At 40.9% G+C, this 16,223-nt stretch overlaps 5 protein-coding genes across 15 annotated transcripts; all 5 read left to right on the plus strand.

The window, feature by feature from the left end:
- The first annotated feature begins 546 nt into the window (after nucleotides 1–546).
- LOC105569090 (protein FAM195A) lies at nucleotides 547–3,375 on the plus strand. Of its 2 annotated transcripts, XM_012025264.1 has the most exons (6): nucleotides 552–858; nucleotides 948–1,032; nucleotides 1,415–1,533; nucleotides 1,690–1,758; nucleotides 2,031–2,087; nucleotides 2,158–3,375. In XM_012025264.1, the coding sequence occupies exons 1-6, from the start codon at nucleotides 807–809 to the stop codon at nucleotides 2,226–2,228; spliced, it is 453 nt and encodes a 150-aa protein (XP_011880654.1). In that variant the 5' UTR covers nucleotides 552–806; the 3' UTR covers nucleotides 2,229–3,375. The 2 variants fall into 2 exon arrangements, with proteins under 2 accessions (XP_011880655.1, XP_011880654.1); XM_012025265.1 differs by lacking the exon at nucleotides 1,690–1,758 and having other exon boundaries at nucleotides 547–858.
- Nucleotides 3,376–3,950: 575 nt separating this feature from the next.
- On the plus strand, nucleotides 3,951–7,353 carry LOC105569092 (putative 3,4-dihydroxy-2-butanone kinase). 3 transcript variants are annotated; one of them, XM_012025269.1, is made up of 6 exons: nucleotides 3,951–4,203; nucleotides 4,290–4,431; nucleotides 4,970–5,173; nucleotides 5,680–5,802; nucleotides 5,889–6,167; nucleotides 7,124–7,353. In XM_012025269.1, the coding sequence occupies exons 1-6, from the start codon at nucleotides 4,169–4,171 to the stop codon at nucleotides 7,223–7,225; spliced, it is 885 nt and encodes a 294-aa protein (XP_011880659.1). In that variant the 5' UTR covers nucleotides 3,951–4,168; the 3' UTR covers nucleotides 7,226–7,353. The 3 variants fall into 3 exon arrangements, with proteins under 3 accessions (XP_011880659.1, XP_011880660.1, XP_011880661.1); XM_012025270.1 differs by having other exon boundaries at nucleotides 3,952–4,203; nucleotides 4,290–4,392; XM_012025271.1 differs by lacking the exon at nucleotides 4,290–4,431 and having other exon boundaries at nucleotides 3,957–4,203.
- Nucleotides 7,354–7,383: 30 nt separating this feature from the next.
- LOC105569091 (folliculin) lies at nucleotides 7,384–10,489 on the plus strand. Of its 3 annotated transcripts, none has more exons than XM_012025266.1 (8): nucleotides 7,384–7,590; nucleotides 7,873–8,298; nucleotides 8,502–8,607; nucleotides 8,780–9,054; nucleotides 9,190–9,302; nucleotides 9,379–9,708; nucleotides 9,802–10,036; nucleotides 10,131–10,489. In XM_012025266.1, exons 2-8 carry the CDS (start codon nucleotides 7,994–7,996, stop codon nucleotides 10,270–10,272), a joined length of 1,506 nt encoding a protein of 501 aa, XP_011880656.1. In that variant the 5' UTR covers nucleotides 7,384–7,590; nucleotides 7,873–7,993; the 3' UTR covers nucleotides 10,273–10,489. The 3 variants fall into 3 exon arrangements, with proteins under 3 accessions (XP_011880656.1, XP_011880658.1, XP_011880657.1); XM_012025268.1 differs by having other exon boundaries at nucleotides 7,384–7,586; XM_012025267.1 differs by having other exon boundaries at nucleotides 7,445–7,634.
- Nucleotides 10,490–11,552: 1,063 nt separating this feature from the next.
- LOC105569093 (diphosphomevalonate decarboxylase) lies at nucleotides 11,553–14,151 on the plus strand. Its single transcript, XM_012025272.1, has 9 exons — nucleotides 11,553–11,690; nucleotides 12,238–12,308; nucleotides 12,397–12,464; nucleotides 12,539–12,585; nucleotides 12,836–12,987; nucleotides 13,063–13,230; nucleotides 13,301–13,594; nucleotides 13,689–13,850; nucleotides 13,927–14,151. Exons 1-9 carry the CDS (start codon nucleotides 11,639–11,641, stop codon nucleotides 14,074–14,076), a joined length of 1,164 nt encoding a protein of 387 aa, XP_011880662.1. The 5' UTR covers nucleotides 11,553–11,638; the 3' UTR covers nucleotides 14,077–14,151.
- Nucleotides 14,152–14,298: 147 nt separating this feature from the next.
- LOC105569096 (acyl-coenzyme A thioesterase 13-like) lies at nucleotides 14,299–16,204 on the plus strand. 6 transcript variants are annotated; one of them, XM_012025276.1, is made up of 5 exons: nucleotides 14,299–14,599; nucleotides 14,892–15,028; nucleotides 15,366–15,413; nucleotides 15,544–15,731; nucleotides 15,986–16,204. In XM_012025276.1, the coding sequence occupies exons 2-5, from the start codon at nucleotides 14,951–14,953 to the stop codon at nucleotides 16,149–16,151; spliced, it is 480 nt and encodes a 159-aa protein (XP_011880666.1). In that variant the 5' UTR covers nucleotides 14,299–14,599; nucleotides 14,892–14,950; the 3' UTR covers nucleotides 16,152–16,204. The 6 variants fall into 6 exon arrangements, with proteins under 6 accessions (XP_011880666.1, XP_011880668.1, XP_011880665.1 ...); XM_012025278.1 differs by lacking the exon at nucleotides 14,299–14,599 and adding an exon at nucleotides 14,648–14,734; XM_012025275.1 differs by lacking the exon at nucleotides 14,299–14,599 and adding an exon at nucleotides 14,651–14,746.
- The last annotated feature ends 19 nt before the right edge of the window (nucleotides 16,205–16,223 follow it).

Raw genomic sequence — 16,223 nt, forward strand, 5'->3', positions numbered from 1 at the left:
ATTTATTGTTAATAAAATTCAAATTACGTCTTTGTTTTTGGAAAGCTATATTTTTATTTATTTACAAATTAAATTAATAATATAACTTTAATAATTAATTAAAAATATAGCTTTCCAAAAACAAAAACGTAATTTGGATTTTATTAACAATAAATTTAGAACAGAAATTCATATCTTGTGCCGAAATGCATTTGTCGAAGTCAAACGTTTGGGCTCCAAGATGGCGGACGAGTCAGCTCCCCTTTATCTAGTAGCTCTACTCTCTACGCCGACGATGTCGATCGTATTCGATTGTACATTTTGAGTTGGAGTTTGGAGCAGTATCCCCCCCCCCCCTGCCCATTGATCTTCCAAATTCCAATGGCCGCGTTCAGCAGACACAACTGTTGAGTGAGCAATCAGTATGATTGGTTAATACTTTTAGATCCAGCCAGTCACGTTAAGAAATCATTGAGCGCTCACTCAACAGTTGTGTCTGCTGAACGCGGCCAATGGTTTCAATTCCCACACTTGTTTGGTGTGGCTAGACTGGGCCCGACTGGTACTGGCTACTGGCTAGTGCGGCTCGTCGTCATGGGCTGCGCTGATGAGCGATTTCGTAATCGCGTGTCGTGCGAGCGTGGTGGTGTGCGCCGTGCGGTGGTAAGTGGTAAGCCGGGAGTATCGCCGGGCCCGGAGGCAATTGGAGCTACGCTATCGGCAACGATTCCGCACGGCGACACGCGGCAGGCGTGACGATTGCCCGCGGATGATCTGGTGCTGCGCTCTCGCCAAGGGGATCCCGCGCTTGTCCGAGAACGAGGATCATGTATACCGTGTCGAAGGGACCTAGCAAGATCGTAGCGAAAACACGACGAGGTACTAAATTTGGATCTCGGCGTCCGAGCCTCTTTCCTCTTTTTTTTGCGCCGGGGAGCTCGCTCCAATTGGAATTGTCACTTTTGCAGGGATCAGTCAGAATCTCGAAAGATTGGAGACTCTGCGCGATCTGACGAGGAAGACCGTCACCGAGGACGACCACGAGATCACCCGGTGAGAGCGAGAGAGAGAGAGAGAGAGAAAAAGATGCTCTAACCCCTTTCTCGACACCGCTTTTTTACGCTACTCCCTCTCCTCCACCGCCGCTTTCGACATTATGCAATTCTTTATCGTAATTCATCCCGTAAAATTGCCAGAGCTATACATAACTTGTTGGTGTTGACGCGTGTCGTTGAAAATTATACTGAAAATTATACTTAAACGTTTTCCACGCGGTGCAAATACCCGTTGAAACCGTTTCCTTACGTTTCCACCGAGTGTTGCATAAGATTCCATTTGTGTAATAACGCGTGACGAGAGAGAAAAAAAGCTATTTGCTCGCTATTACCATGTCGACAATGCGGCCTCTACATGTACATACGTTTTACGCTCGCAGTGACGTACCGAAGCCGGTCTTCCATATAAACGGCAAGTCCAAGTTCGTCTCGCAGCGGCACCAGATGCAAGAAGTTATCACGCCGCAGCACGAGGAGCTCATAAAATTCATTTGCGAATGTAGGTAAAGGTTTTACTCGCTAAGTAGATGGAAAATTTTCTGTGCGAAGTAAGAGCGAGGGGCGCCGAGAGCGCGAGGCGCCGCGAGCTTTGCAAAGTATGAGAGAGGCCGAGCGTGGGACTTTATTATTTTTGTTTGTTTATTATTTTTGACAGCATGGAATCAAGTTAACGCGCGGCAAAGAAGCGAATGTTGCGATGGCACAGAATGTGCAGAACTTTGCAGTAAGTAGATATACACGAGCGACAAGCGCCAAAGTTAATTTATGATTGCAGTTCTATCTGGTTTTCTTCCCTTCTTTTCACCTCGTCCACGAGAAAGAGTGTTTCTCCCGAAAATTACGTGCAATTTACAAAAAAAAGAGAGGAGATCATTCTGCCGTCTTTCACAAAAGAATGATCTCTATGCCTCTGTTGTACTGCGATTCACTCGTGCGACGACATACGCATACATATTTGTTAAAAAGTAAAACGCAATTAAACCTTTTGTTCGCTAGGTCCTAAGGATTCTATAGTGTATTACAATGACGGTGAACCAAATGATAATCTTCAAGGTAAGCCGTGACGTTAAGCATTAAAGTCAGATCTACTGTAACGGATCAAGATGCAAACACATTGTTGCAGACTTCAAGCCGTTCGACTTGGAATCGTGGTGGGGCAAACGGTTGTTCAACAACATCACAAAGTCACTCTGAGATATTCGGCAAGCTAAGATAACACTTTTCCAAGAACTTGCACCGCTGTGGAAGTAACGTGGCGGCCCGTGCTATATATGCGGATCAAGCAATATCTCTCGTCTTAAGCATGTGAAATCCGACCAAGTTCGAAAGTTGGGAAGTCGGCAAGACAGTGTTGAATATATCAAGCTGTATGAAATTACCGGCTAAAATATCCGGTACGTGCACAACGTACACGATCTACGGTGAATCGCATCGTACATCAATCGCCGGTATATCAATACACCCAGCGTACATCTCTTGTACGCGCCGCGCGCAATAGTAGCAAATACCGTTAATAATTGAAGTGGTTCAAGACCGATTGTTTATATTGCATTTGTTAATGAGAGTTTCTACAAAACATTGATACCCGTTTATTGTTGCTCGATTATTAGAATTGCTCAATCTCAATAAGGTGCAGAGTATTCAGCGGTTTTGTACGCGAGAGCTTGAGAGTTGCACGCGAGTTTCGCGACAATAGACAATAAGTAGGATAACGTGCGCGATAGGGCCGGCCGCGGGCTTTGTAGGCGCACGTGGGAGAGTCGAGGGCGCGCGGCCCAATACGTACCCAATGCGTATACCAAAATAGGGCTAACATAAGTACGAGCGAAAGACCCAAAGCTGTGCGGTATGAATCCTGCGTGAGGTTGGTGAATTTGTAATATTAGAATATTGTATATATGTACATGTATATGCAACGATCGCGTGAGTGCATGACACAATGTTGCGGGTATTTGTTACGACGATTTGTGTTCGACTTTTACGTAAGCGAGGATTTAGTATAAATTTGTAGACTGATAATATGTAAGGGAATCGTCATGTTGTTACTCGAGTCAGGTCGCGGCTCGCGGCACCGCGGCCGGTGACGCAATCTATTGCGGGGCTCGCTCATCGAATTGTTATATTGTGGCAAGTTAAATTGCGTCTTTCTCGCGTTGCCTACGTATCCGTCGGACTATCCGCAATGAGCCTTCGATTGGCGACAATTTAAGTGCCACAATATTACGCGTCTGACAAAGCGCAGCTCGCGAGAGTAGTCGTAATGTAGCGAAATGAAGTTCAGCCATGTGCAGCTGAATTTTATACGATCATGAATAAATACCTCTTTATACATGCAGCAGTATTTATCTGCACTTGTAATTTTACTTCCATTATTCTCGCGTAACGCAACTTGTACTAATTTGTACTGCAAATTTTAACGATTGCAATTGGAGAGAAGACCACAGTCGTGACGTTTCAATTGTAATCTATTATAAATTTAATACTTGTATCGATACTGCAGTATTTTCACTCAGATACACGTGACGGTCATTTTATTGAACACAATTATATATCAAATATTTTATTTCTATTATTCTCGCGTAACGCAACTTGTACTAATTTGTACTGCAAATTTTAACGATTGCAATTGGAGAGAACACCACAGTCGGGACGTTTCAATTGTAATCTATTATTATAAATTTAATGTATATCGATACTGCAGTATTTTCACTCAAATATTTACACGTGAGGGTCATTTTATTGAACACAATTATATATCAAATAAATATAGCATCTCTAGTTAAGATTGGCGCGATACTTGATGCGTTAAATTCGCAATAATATTATTGCACAGTCATTATTGTCTACTCTTATCTACTGTTTGTTATACTTTCTATAAACGAATGACGCGCGAGCATCGGGCCAATGAAAATCTCGTCGCGAGTCGCCATATTTGTTTCGCAGGGCTTTCTCTCGCGTGCTCGCAAGTTCAGCCCGGCTGACTCGGCTCGACGATAAGAAATCGCTATTCCACCGCAATGCTGATACTTTTGTTTATCGATATACAGAATGCACTCAATTAGTAATCGATTTTCACAGTGATTTCAGTACAGACAGCAGGGAAATAAAATTACGCCTCGGGTTTGTGATGAAAAATGAGGAAACGCCGCAGAACGTGGAGGAGCAAGAGGTTTGTTTGTTCGATATCACGGCCAGTGTATTAAACGAGCAGAAAGGCCGGTGCAGATTGTTATAAAATTGTTTTGTTTTACACAGTGATATCGATTTCGGCCAATTACAAAAAGTACAACGACTGTACGCGTTTCGACACTACGGTTGTCTTCTTCAGCGTGTTAAAATTGAGCCGACTAGGATCCAGGTGCCAATAACAACAAGAAGAGGAAGAAGCGTGTTAAAAGTTTAGTGAGACAAGGTAGAATTTAGGTCGCGTGATAAAACGTCGTGTTGGAAATATGAAATGTACAATTTCTCAACAACTGTCAATTGCCAGATCAGCTATGCGAGCTACGTCGTGCTCAGTTTCGCATGGTTTAGATAGGTCAGCTAATTCCCTTCTAGTTCATTCCGGACAATATGAAGGCCTAAATAAAACATGACGTACAGCAATATGTAAAACTAAGTCAGTGGTTAAAAATTCAGTTTGTCACGACGTTTTATCACGCGACCTGAATCCTACCTCTTGCTAAATTTTTAACACGACGCGGCAGTGCTGATAGGCGTACAGCGTCGTATTTTTTGTAATTAATCGAACTCGATATCGCTGTGTAAAATAAAATTGTTAATTTCACGACAATCCGTGCACCCTTTCTGCCCGTTCAATACGTTCGCCGCGTGATATTGAATGTTTGTTGCTTCTTAAAAACGAGCGTGTCAACTTCTTTTAATTTCGTTTATGTTTGCTTAATTATCAATCGTTGATTTCACTGTAATTGCAGACGGCGCACGAGAACGGTACGTGTACTACAGGACCGATGATACAACCACAGAATGGGCCAGCGTTTCTTACAGTTTTAACATTTGCATGCGAAGCCTTGATAGCGTGTGCCAGACAACTCGATATAATGGACGAAGAATGCGGCGATGGAGATTATGGTACCGTACTTGCGCGTAGTGCCGGTGCCATAAAGTTAGCGATCAAGGTTGTGCAATGAAATATAGGCCGGTATTCATAGTCAGATTTTGTATTCAAGACTAAGATCATCTTCAGATACTCCGTAGCCAATGAAATGTTCCATACAGCGTCTTCAGATAAATTCAAGACGGTCTTGAGTATCACGAGACACGGTAGTGTCTCGCGCCAAGTATAAGCGAAAAGTTTTAAAGTGACAAGCTAAACCACGCGCGCGACACCGACCGCGTAGTTTACGCGAGTGCGCGAGTTGACGGGCCCTCAGAATTTCGGATCTCAACAACGGCTGATCCGACGAGCTTGAGACTGCGCTTAATCGATAACTTGGGTACGATTTGCATAATAAAAGTGTTTTTACTTTTCTCCTACGTGCCCCATGAGTAGAGATATTGCAATGCAAAGTCCACGGGTCTGAATTTTCATAAGGTCTGACTACGAATACCGACCATAAATCTATTTTGTTTTTTGCTAATGTGACGATAAGTATTGTTTTATATGTATATGTGTGCACGACAGGAAGGGAGACTTTTAGCAACGAGACCTGCCACAACACTTGTACAAATAAGCCACATCATTGAAAGAGAAACAGGCGGCTCGGAAGGTGGAATATACTCGTTGTTTTTCGACGCTGCTGCTAAAGTAAGACTGTCGTCAATAGTACAATCTTTTTTTTTCCATTGTTGTAAGACTGACAATGAGGAGAGAAATTTTGAGAAATATTTTAGAGCTTTCTCAGGTTTCGTAATGACGAGCAAATGACTGCCAGTATGTGGCTGGCCGCTCTAACATCTGCAAACAAGATGATATCTGAAGTTAGTGGAGCGTCAATCGGCGATCGAACCATGTTGGACGCTCTGATACCTGCGGAAAATCGATTGACACAAGCATTGAATTCTGGTTCGAATTCTGTCGATGCGTTCGGGGAAGCCGTCAAAGCTGCCGAAACTTTTGCAATGCAAACTGTGCATATGTCGGGCACTCGGTCCGCCGACTCCGACCGCAAGGTGTCATTTGGTTGTATATGATTTGTTAGGTGGTAAACTTAGTTTCCGCGGCTCACATTTACTTTGACATCTGAAACTGGCTGCATTTTAAATGTCAGACATCTGTCAATAAAATTCAGCGCGAAAAGATCCATGTAAGCGAACAGTGCCATTTGTTTCTTTTGATTAAACATGGAACGTGATAAGTTGCTTTTTCGACATGTGCCGCTTCATTACTTTGATTTGAAAAAAAAGAACTGCAGCTACAGCTCATAAATTACTTGCCGAAGCTTATGGCAGTGCTCCATCGGAAAGAACATGCCAAGAATGGTTTCAGCGATTTAAAACTGGTGGTTTTAATGCGAATGGTAAACAACGCTCAGGTCAGCCGAAAAAGTTCCAAGACACCGAATTGCAAGGATCATTGGACGAGAACTCAGCCTCAAACGCTCCAGGAATTGTCTGCGGCGTTAAATGTCACTCCGATGGCTGTTTCCAAACGTCTACGTGCAACGGGAAAGATTCAAAAGGAAAGAAAGTTATTCCTTTGCACGACAACGCTCGACCACACGTTGCGAAAGCCGTCAAGGAAACACTGATGCAGCTCGAGTGGGAAGTTCTCCCGCATCCAGCGCATTCACCGGACTTGGCTCCTTCAGATTACCACTTGTCCCGGTCGATGCATGCACGGCTTGGTGGATACACACTTAAAAAATTACGAGGACGTGCGAAAATGGATGGACGAGTGGATTGCATCAAAAGACCAATCGTTCTATCGTCGCGGAAGCCACTCGTTGCCAGAAAGATGGGAAAAATGTACAGCTAGCGAGGGCAAATACTTTGATTGATGTGTTCTTTGCTCTTGATATCGAAATAAATGAGTTTGTTGAACAAGAAACACCGCGGAAACTAAGTTTACCACCTGATATTACGTCTTGTGCACGCCACATGTACATATGTGTTTGTATGTTACGTAGACATTGAAATATCCGGATCCTGGAGCACACGCTGTGGGCATATGGATGAGAGCTGCTTACGAAGCTGTCAAGTTGAAATTTGCTTACAAACTTCAAGTATAGATAAAAGAAGAGGCAATTTTCGTTCATCTCTCCCTAATATTTTCCATCTTACAATCAGTAAGATTACGTGTACTCGTAGAAATGTACGAAAAATTTAATAAATCCTACAATCTGTTGGATCACTTTGACACGCAGCTCCTTCCAATTGACAACCCGACATGCAAATGTGTAAATTTAGTCTCGTCCATGTGTGCACGCGTGTACGTGCGTACGCGTTTCTTCGCTGTGTGTGAACCAATGTCGAGATTAGCTATCATAATGTCACGTGTCTCCGCCTCGACTTCATTTTTGTTTTATCACGTGAAAAGGATGAAAAAAATGAACTCGGCCGCAAAGACTTGCTGAGCAACTTACGAACGAGGCAGGTAAGCTGGATGGGATTGCGCGCCGCGAGAGAATTTCGGCAGAGGTTAGGTTTTAAATTGATAAACCACGAATTGCACTTATATAAATATTCAATTGTGTTCCTGTGAATCTGCGAATATCTAATAATACATCTTTTGCGGCACACAACCATCGAGTTGGCAGTATATTATGTGGAAAATAAATAATATTGCTCTGTAACAGACGCCTAATTCTCTCCGATTCATTATCGTGCACGTGTGCGATACAGATTGTTGAATACACATTAATGAATATGCTTTTAGGCTATTCCACTTGTGTGGAAACAATCTCGAATCATGTGAAGAACCGTAACGAGCGACTGTCGGACTTTCCTCTATGAGATAAGTAAAAAAAGCGGCGCGCAGAAACTGCTTTCCAAAAGCAATGAATGCTGCAATTGCATTGTGCACCTTCTGCGAAATGCACGGGCCTAAAGTGATATTTACCACGCAAACGTATCGTAACTACGATACGCAAGATGCGGAAAAGCTAAAGTTTTACGGACCTAAGGAAGTGTTGAGACAAGGTCATACTTTCTTGGACGACGGACAAGACGAATGCGAGGGCTGTCAAAGCATTGGTAATGTCAAGTATTTAAGTAACGAGCATGAAACAAGGACATCTTTTTTATCTGCTCAACAATCATTGATGCAAGATATTGGAAGCCTGCTAAAACATGCTTGCGTTAGGTACAATTATTGTATTTTATCAATTTCACACTGAGATTATTTCAAGAGTTGCTGTACGAATAAACTGTAAACTTAGTTGATTCAGAAATAACGTTGATTGAATTTTACTAACGATTAGAGTTACATTTGATCGACTAAATCTGTAATGCGTATGATTTAGTTTATTTTGAAAGCTCCTCTAGTACTGTTTTCCTTCTTTCAAGGAGTCTAAGTTGCGAGGTGCACCCTGGCAAGGAAGGTGTCTGCTACTTTGGAGATGAGTACAGGGGGCATGTTTTAAGTCATACTTTTACATTGAAAGACGCCCAGGTGAATTATGCAACGAAAAAGCATGTTTGGTAGTTATTACAACAAATTTTTCAAATCATGCCACTATTTAAATTTGAAATTGTTAAGACCTAGAGACCTCTTTTTACGATTGTGTCGACCGCTTTTGTGTTGGCGCGCCGATAAGACGGTGTATTAATCTTTTTTTTCGTAGGCAAGAGGCTTTAGAAGATGGTGCAGTTTCATTGTTTTCATGAGAGACAAGCAATTCTTGTTGAACATGTGGCCATTTTTGATTGACAATTTACGAGAGGTAATTAGAGAATTGCAAGATTTTGCGGAGAAAAAGTATAACGCTGAAGAAGCAGAGTGTCCGCAAAGGGCAATGAGATTGACGACGGCAAACATTGGGACGGGTTGCCACAACACTTGTATTAAACAATCTAGGACACTTACGGATATAACGAATGAAAAACATGTTTTTGTAAGGTATTGCACTAATCCTGTGTGCGAATCTCGATAGAATATCGTGCGCAATTATTTTCTTAGGATTATTTGCCAAAGTACCTTGTATACCTATAATCTTTTAATTATCTCACCGTATACGTGTGTGTAATGTTTCAGAATTCACATGTGGTTAGTGTGGATCCTCAGTGCTGGCGCGAGGCACTTTATAGAAATTTTCCCAATGAATTTATTAGACGACGAGCTTAATTATAATTTCGAACATCAAATTGGTTAGCAATCATAAGTATTCTGTCTATGATAACAATTGGTTTAAAATATTAAGGTGATGTCGCAAATAATTTGCAGAAACTGAAGAAGGTTTCACCTTAGTGAACGCAAAGTTGCCAGTAAACTTTAACTTCAATTGGGACGACTCTGAGCTTTCGTCAGAATTCTCTCAAGTGGCAGAAAAGTCCACCGCTGTAATTTTACGAAACCTGAAACGAGTACTAGGGAAAGATCAGTTTAGACAGTTGCTGTATTCCTGTTTAACTGGCGTTCAAGTCTTGGTGAGAGGCCCAAAGATTCAGCGATTGGAGTCTTTGTACGGGCTTAGCAGTCTTGTTCCGAGAGCATGTCGTCGGGTAAAAACGCAAACGTTGGAGTACATGGATCCAGATACATGTAACTTTATTGGTATATATATATTATCGCACTATTCTGGAAAACATAATTGCAAATAATTTTGGATCGAAAAATATTTCAGCGACATTGCATCAAAATTTTTAGGTGTGGACACCTCGGTAGCAGTTCCTTTACCTTGTGCCAATGTATGCAGGCTGGACATAATACTCGATGAACACAAGGTTGGAAATGCAAAATCCCACATAGTCAAATGGGCTGGTTCTTTACCAGTGAAACTTCCGACCTTGTTAATAAAGATTGAAAAGTCACTTGATAATGAGAAACTTGGGAGCTCGGTTCTCAAAGCACATTTTGCGACCCTTCAGCAAGAATGGGCCAAGTATGAACTATCATTTTTATTTTACAGAATGTCTATGTATTAGGTCCCTCTCTCACATTACATACATAGTTTAATATCCATTACTATTGTGCAGCATTGCAAAAGTTGTTCACGCGATGAGTGGACGAGGCCATCGCGGCGATCTCTCTGGACTCATGCTCAGTTTGGGCGCCGGACCTCAGGACAAAAAGTTGCTGGACGCATGGTCCATGGGATTACCATCTAATCCAGCATAGTTTATGAAGATTAATTTTACGTTTTACTGCACATGTAGTATATCGTTGGATGTAATATTTATTGCAGATTACGTATACGTATATGACTCGGAGTTTTACTCCGATTCCTCACGTTTGTTCGAGAGGAACGCTTACTGTGTGTGTTCAAGGTTGTGTGTCTACTTTTTTTATTTATAACTTAGTCAAAAATAAAAGTAAGTATCTTGATGAACCCTTATAAAATACTTATTACTATTTCACCTGTTGGCAACACTACAGGAACCTAACTCGGCGATGTCAGACTGGACACGTTTTTCACGCATGTGCGACAGTAATCAGCGATGTATTGGTAATATCGTATAATGGCACAGATATGAGACTTGAATTAATCTATTTTATACAAAATATGTAATATATTCATTTACACAGCTATATTATATAAATACAAGTGAGAAGATGTGTGACTGTCAAAAAGGTCTATTGTCTGTAAAGAAAATTGTTTCTTAATTTTCTTTAAGAAAATCTCACACGAACGATTAGCGACACACCTATCTGTTTGCATTAGAGAAGAAAGCTTCTCTACAAACTCGACCAGTCTGACATCACTGACTCGACTTTTGTTGTTTCCACCGAACCTTATTTGGACCCTATTTTAAAATTTTATAAGGAAGGGCTCAGCAGGTTCGAGTTTTTGGTGTTTCCACCGCAAGAGCGCTCACCCCAGCTCGATTTTGACTCGATTCTAGCCCAGCTTTTTAACCCTTGATGGAAATATAGTCATGGAAAGAATCATGATGCAAGAATACCAGGTGTAACTGTTTCACCTTGTATTTTTATATTGTGGAAAGAATGGCTGTTGATCGATTCGCGCATTTTTTTTTCTTGATGGAAACTATAAGTGTCAGACGCGCATGAATTTATAGATGCAGTCAATAAATTATTTATACAGCTAAAGCTATCTATCGAAAATAAGCGCAATGACTTTTTGAACGACCCAACAGAGGCAGGCCGAGCTGGCCGAGTGACTTTCGAGCTGACGCGCTTTGACTATTATCGCGCCTGCGCAGTAACGTCTCGCTATGTCAGCGTGATGATATTTCCCATATGATATAATTATAATATATAGATAAATATCAAATTCTGGAAGAGAATTGTACAATTTTGGACTCGTCCAAAGTGATTGGCATCTCTTCTCCCGAGTCAATTTACTTGACATTTATTTCTTAGAGAGTTAGCAGTCTAGGTGTACATATTTAAGTCTGTGGCCGTAACACGTGGCTTTTCTCGGGTATATAAATTCGTGCAGCTGATAGGCAGCTCAGTTTGGCTCAGTTAGCTGGCGGTAACAGTTGGAGGCGTCAAGCTGATTGAATACACAGTGAGAATCATGAGTACCGTTACCTGCATTGCGCCAGTCAATATTGCTGTCATTAAATATTGTAAGTACAGCCAAGGCTTTATTATTCAGTGAACAATTAAAATGTAGCTTCATTTTAAAGGATTTTACTATATTTTATATACGTATGTACAAGTGTTGTAATTTGAAAATTCAATCTACATAGATATATCCTGTATAAAATCGTGACTCTTGATTATTTGATAAATTTGAAGTAATAAGCTTTCGGGACATTTTGAACGAGGACATCGTTCATAATTTGTGATTAATGTAGCGAAGAGATACTATCGACACTGGCTTTTTGAATAATAAAATATGAAAGTGTACAAACTAATTATTATAATCCATAGCTTATTCTATCGCATACGTGCGTACTTTTTTGAGCGTTTGATTACGTCGAACGTCACATGTTATGCGTAGTTCGCGCAGTTCGTGCCACGAAGCAAAATTTGAATTTAAATGACTATCGGTAAAAAAGTGGTGGAAAACACAGTTACAATGTGGAAGTGTCGGTCACACGACTACCCTTTACTCTCAATCTGTTTTTCAAAGTGTATACAAATTAATTTTTTAGATTTGTACGATTTTAGGGGGAAAGAGGGATGAATCCTTAATCTTACCAACCAACGATTCCATAAGTGCTACTCTAGATACAGACCAGGTAAATAAAAAGTTTTAACGATATGTGAGTTATACACATTAGAAATAATCTTGGCAATGCATTATAGCCTTCGTATTTTTCTTTACAGTTGCACGCAAAAACTACTGTAATGATCAGTCCTGACTTCAAAGAAGATCGTATTTGGCTGAACGGAAAGTATGCTGAGAAAGTGTCTCATTTCCACTATTGTTCTCCTTTTATTTTGTACGCTAAATCGACGTGTGTTTCAGGGAGGAAGACATAAAAAATGCAAGACTTCAAAATTGTTTGATAGAGAGTAAGTTGGTGCACAAAAGTTTATTAAAAATGTATACTGTAAATTAAATTTAGATCCGTCAGTCGTAATGGCTTCCGGATGGTTGCCGCGTCTGTTTGCAGTGTGGCATCGACGTTTCGCAAATTTCTGAGTATCAGAGTCTCCCAGGCCTGATGATGCAAACTACAATGTTTGCGGAAGCCATTACGACTGAAGAAGACAGCAGCCGCGAAAGCCTAAATTTAGATTCTCTTCTTTTTTCCCCCCTAAGTTAGGAAACGTTCGCAACTATCTGGTCATACAAACGACTGGAAGATTCACGTATGTTCAAAAAATAATTTTCCAACTGCCGCTGGCTTGGCTTCCAGTGCTGCAGGATACGCGTGCCTTACAACGGCACTGGCTAAGCTTTACAAAATAGAAGTAATTATTTTTTCTGTTTAATACACTTTTAATTATATTAAAAAATTGTGCATATAAAGATGTACATGCCCGTAGGGAGACATTAGTGTCATAGCGCGCTCCGGTTCTGGATCAGCATGTCGCAGTACTATGGGTGGTTTTGTAAGATGGCACATGGGTTCAGACAAGTATGGAACGGACAGTTTGGCAAAGCAAATTGTGCCTGCATCTCATTGGCCTGAAATGAGGATTCTAGTGTTAGTGGTAAGAAAAGAAAATGGTTTTTTCGTAACACAGGTAACAAAGATAACTTGTAGAATCTACACATCCACAGGTTAGCGACGAACGAAAGAAGGTTCCAAGTGCAATAGGCATGAAACGAAGCATGGAAACGTCTCAACTCCTGCAACATAGAATAACGCGTGTAGTCCCGGAAAGAACTAATAAAATGCAACAGGCGATCGTAGAGAGGGATTTCAAAACTTTTGCCGAACTTACTATGAAGGATTCCAATCAGTTCCATGCTGTGTGTCTGGACACGTATCCTCCGTGTGTTTACATGAACGATATTTCCAACAGTATCATAAATCTCGTACATTCCTATAACGATGCAGTTAATGGCGTGAAGGTAAACCAAGTGTTTCTCATATTTTACTCGCATTTTCTCTAAATTGCAGCACGCAAACGGCTAGACACATTTTATTTTATCGTGACGTTACTAGGTCGCGTATACTTACGACGCTGGGCCGAACGCTACGTTATATTTATTAAAGAAAGACGTGCCAGCGGTGATGGGCGTTTTGGATCACTTTTTTCCTCCTCCTGAAAACATTGCGATTGAATACAGAAGAGGACTGCCTGTTGAAGGAATTAAACCTTCACAAGTACGTATTTTTTTTCGTATTCCATGTATCACAGGCACGTGTGCATTTATGAATTCATCCTTGTTATCTCGTGCAGAGTCTCTTGGAGAAGTTAAAATTTCAAACGCATCCACCGGGACAACTCAAGTATATGATATATACAAAGGTGGGAGATGGACCTAAGTATCTCAATGATCCACAGAATCATTTGTTGGACGATCAGGGGAATCCTATTAATTGTTCTTGATCGATACTTTTTACATGCATTTTGTTATTTATTGCTGAAAGTATTCTGAAATAAACAATCCTCTATCTCTTCTGATTTTGCCACCTTCAACTTTTATTTTCTCCAATCTTTCATATATGCTTATAAAAGTACAATTGCAACATTCTTCATTTGTCTCATTGATATTTGTACATGTACACAATGGGTGTGAATAAATTTATCTGAAATCCAACCTGACCCAACGTAATCTTGAACAATCTTGATCTACAAAAGGTATGCTAATCACGCCTTCCTTGAAATTATTCAAATTGTTTTCTTTTCGTCAGATGCATGTATTTAGATACCCGTGTACAATGAACTGTATATATGTATATATAATGTATACATAGACGCGGAAAAAGGATACTTGGAAGCAAAGATAGAGAACTCGATAGTCATGACGTACAACTATCTAGAATTCTAGATGATCACATCTAGATATGCGATGCGTCTGACCGGACAGGAGGGAGAACCAACTTAAATGGCTTGTCCAATAGGCTTGTGTGTATGTACAACACAGCGTGATATTTCACAAGCCAACGGCACACGAGACTATTTTTCCTACTGGATTGCTTACGATAGTCAGTCAGGATTTAGCCTCAAGTCACCTGATCGAAACTCTGCATCTTTATTGGCTCTTGTAAGCAATCAAGTAAGAGAAATAGTATCGTGTGCCGTTGGCTTTAGTTTATCCCGTACTACTAGACATTAGCGGATTAGTTATTACGAGTGTTTGACTACGTGGATGAATGAAAACTATGTGCATTACATAAAACTATTAACTTGTTCGACTATAGCTATTCGGTTCAAAGTGTGACTGCGTGTGACCGTGGGACAAAGTCAAGCAGCACAGACCATGAGCAAGCTGGAACTTATAAAGACCGTTTTGGGGAGAATCGCCAATGGTAAAAGCTTTGATCGGTGCATGAAAAATGTGAGTGGGACAAACTTGACTCGATCGACCAATATTTTATGCATGTAATTAGGTCTAACCTATCGGTCAGTAGATCTAACTTGTGCTATTCGTTTTGTACTAGATGTCTATAAAGATCCCGGGAGAGTACGGCTGATGGCAGAGAGCAATCCGTAAACGCTTAAGACTGTCTCAGTCGTAGACGTAGGGCAAGGCAGAGAGAAACGTAAGTCTCGTATACAATAGCCTTTCACAACTTACGTTTCTCTCTGCCTTGCCCTACGTCTACGACTGAGCCAGTCCTAAGCGTTTACGGATCATTCTCTACCATCAGCCTATATTGTGAATTTTTGAATAGGTAAAATTGCTGTCAGCCGACGATGGAAGATGCAAGGCAGAGAGAAACGTAAGTCGTATACAATAGCCTTTCACGACTTACGTTTCTCTCTGCCTTGCCCTACGTCTACGACTGAGCCAGCCCTAAGCGTTTACGGATCATTCTCTGCCATCAGTCCATATTGTGGATTTTTGAATAGGTAAAATTGCTGTCAGCCGACGACGGGAGATGCAAGGCGCAATTTACCGTGGCGGAAGAGCACTTGAATCAAGGTGGCTTTCTACATGGTGGTTTTACTAGTACCGTCATAGACTGCGTATCTACGTACGCATTGATGACACACAAGACTGATCCACCTCCTGGTGCTTCCGTAGATCTGCATGTGACGTAAGGGTCCCTGAATTTTTACTGAGTTTCTTTATTATGTTCTGATCATTTATATACAGTTGAAACATTACACTGCTTTGCATGTTTTTAACTCAAGTCTATTCCTACATTGATAAATGTATACGCGATCTATGGCGTACATTGATTAGAGACTAGACACATTGAACGTAACGACTGTAACTTGATAATTTTTATTAGTAAAAAGAGTATTCAAAATTTGCTTATGTTGTACATCAGAATAATTAATGGCACAGGTTCTTGAAGGCTGCGTTTCCTGGCGAAACGGTGACGGTCGACGCTAAAACTGTGCGCACCGGGAAGACATTGGCTTTCCTCGCAGTGGAGCTTACAAAGAACGACGGTAAGGATATTGTTGCCCGTGGACAACACACAAAGTACCTTCGATCAGTTAGTCAGTGAGAAAAAAATGTCGATACATGTATATAATGTCCATAATAAAGAGTAAGATCTCATTAGTGCGTTGTTATAAAA

Source organism: Vollenhovia emeryi, unplaced genomic scaffold (assembly GCF_000949405.1).
Source record: "Vollenhovia emeryi isolate VEMERY1.0 unplaced genomic scaffold, V.emery_V1.0 DF939126.1, whole genome shotgun sequence".
Taxonomy (NCBI): domain Eukaryota; kingdom Metazoa; phylum Arthropoda; class Insecta; order Hymenoptera; family Formicidae; genus Vollenhovia; species Vollenhovia emeryi.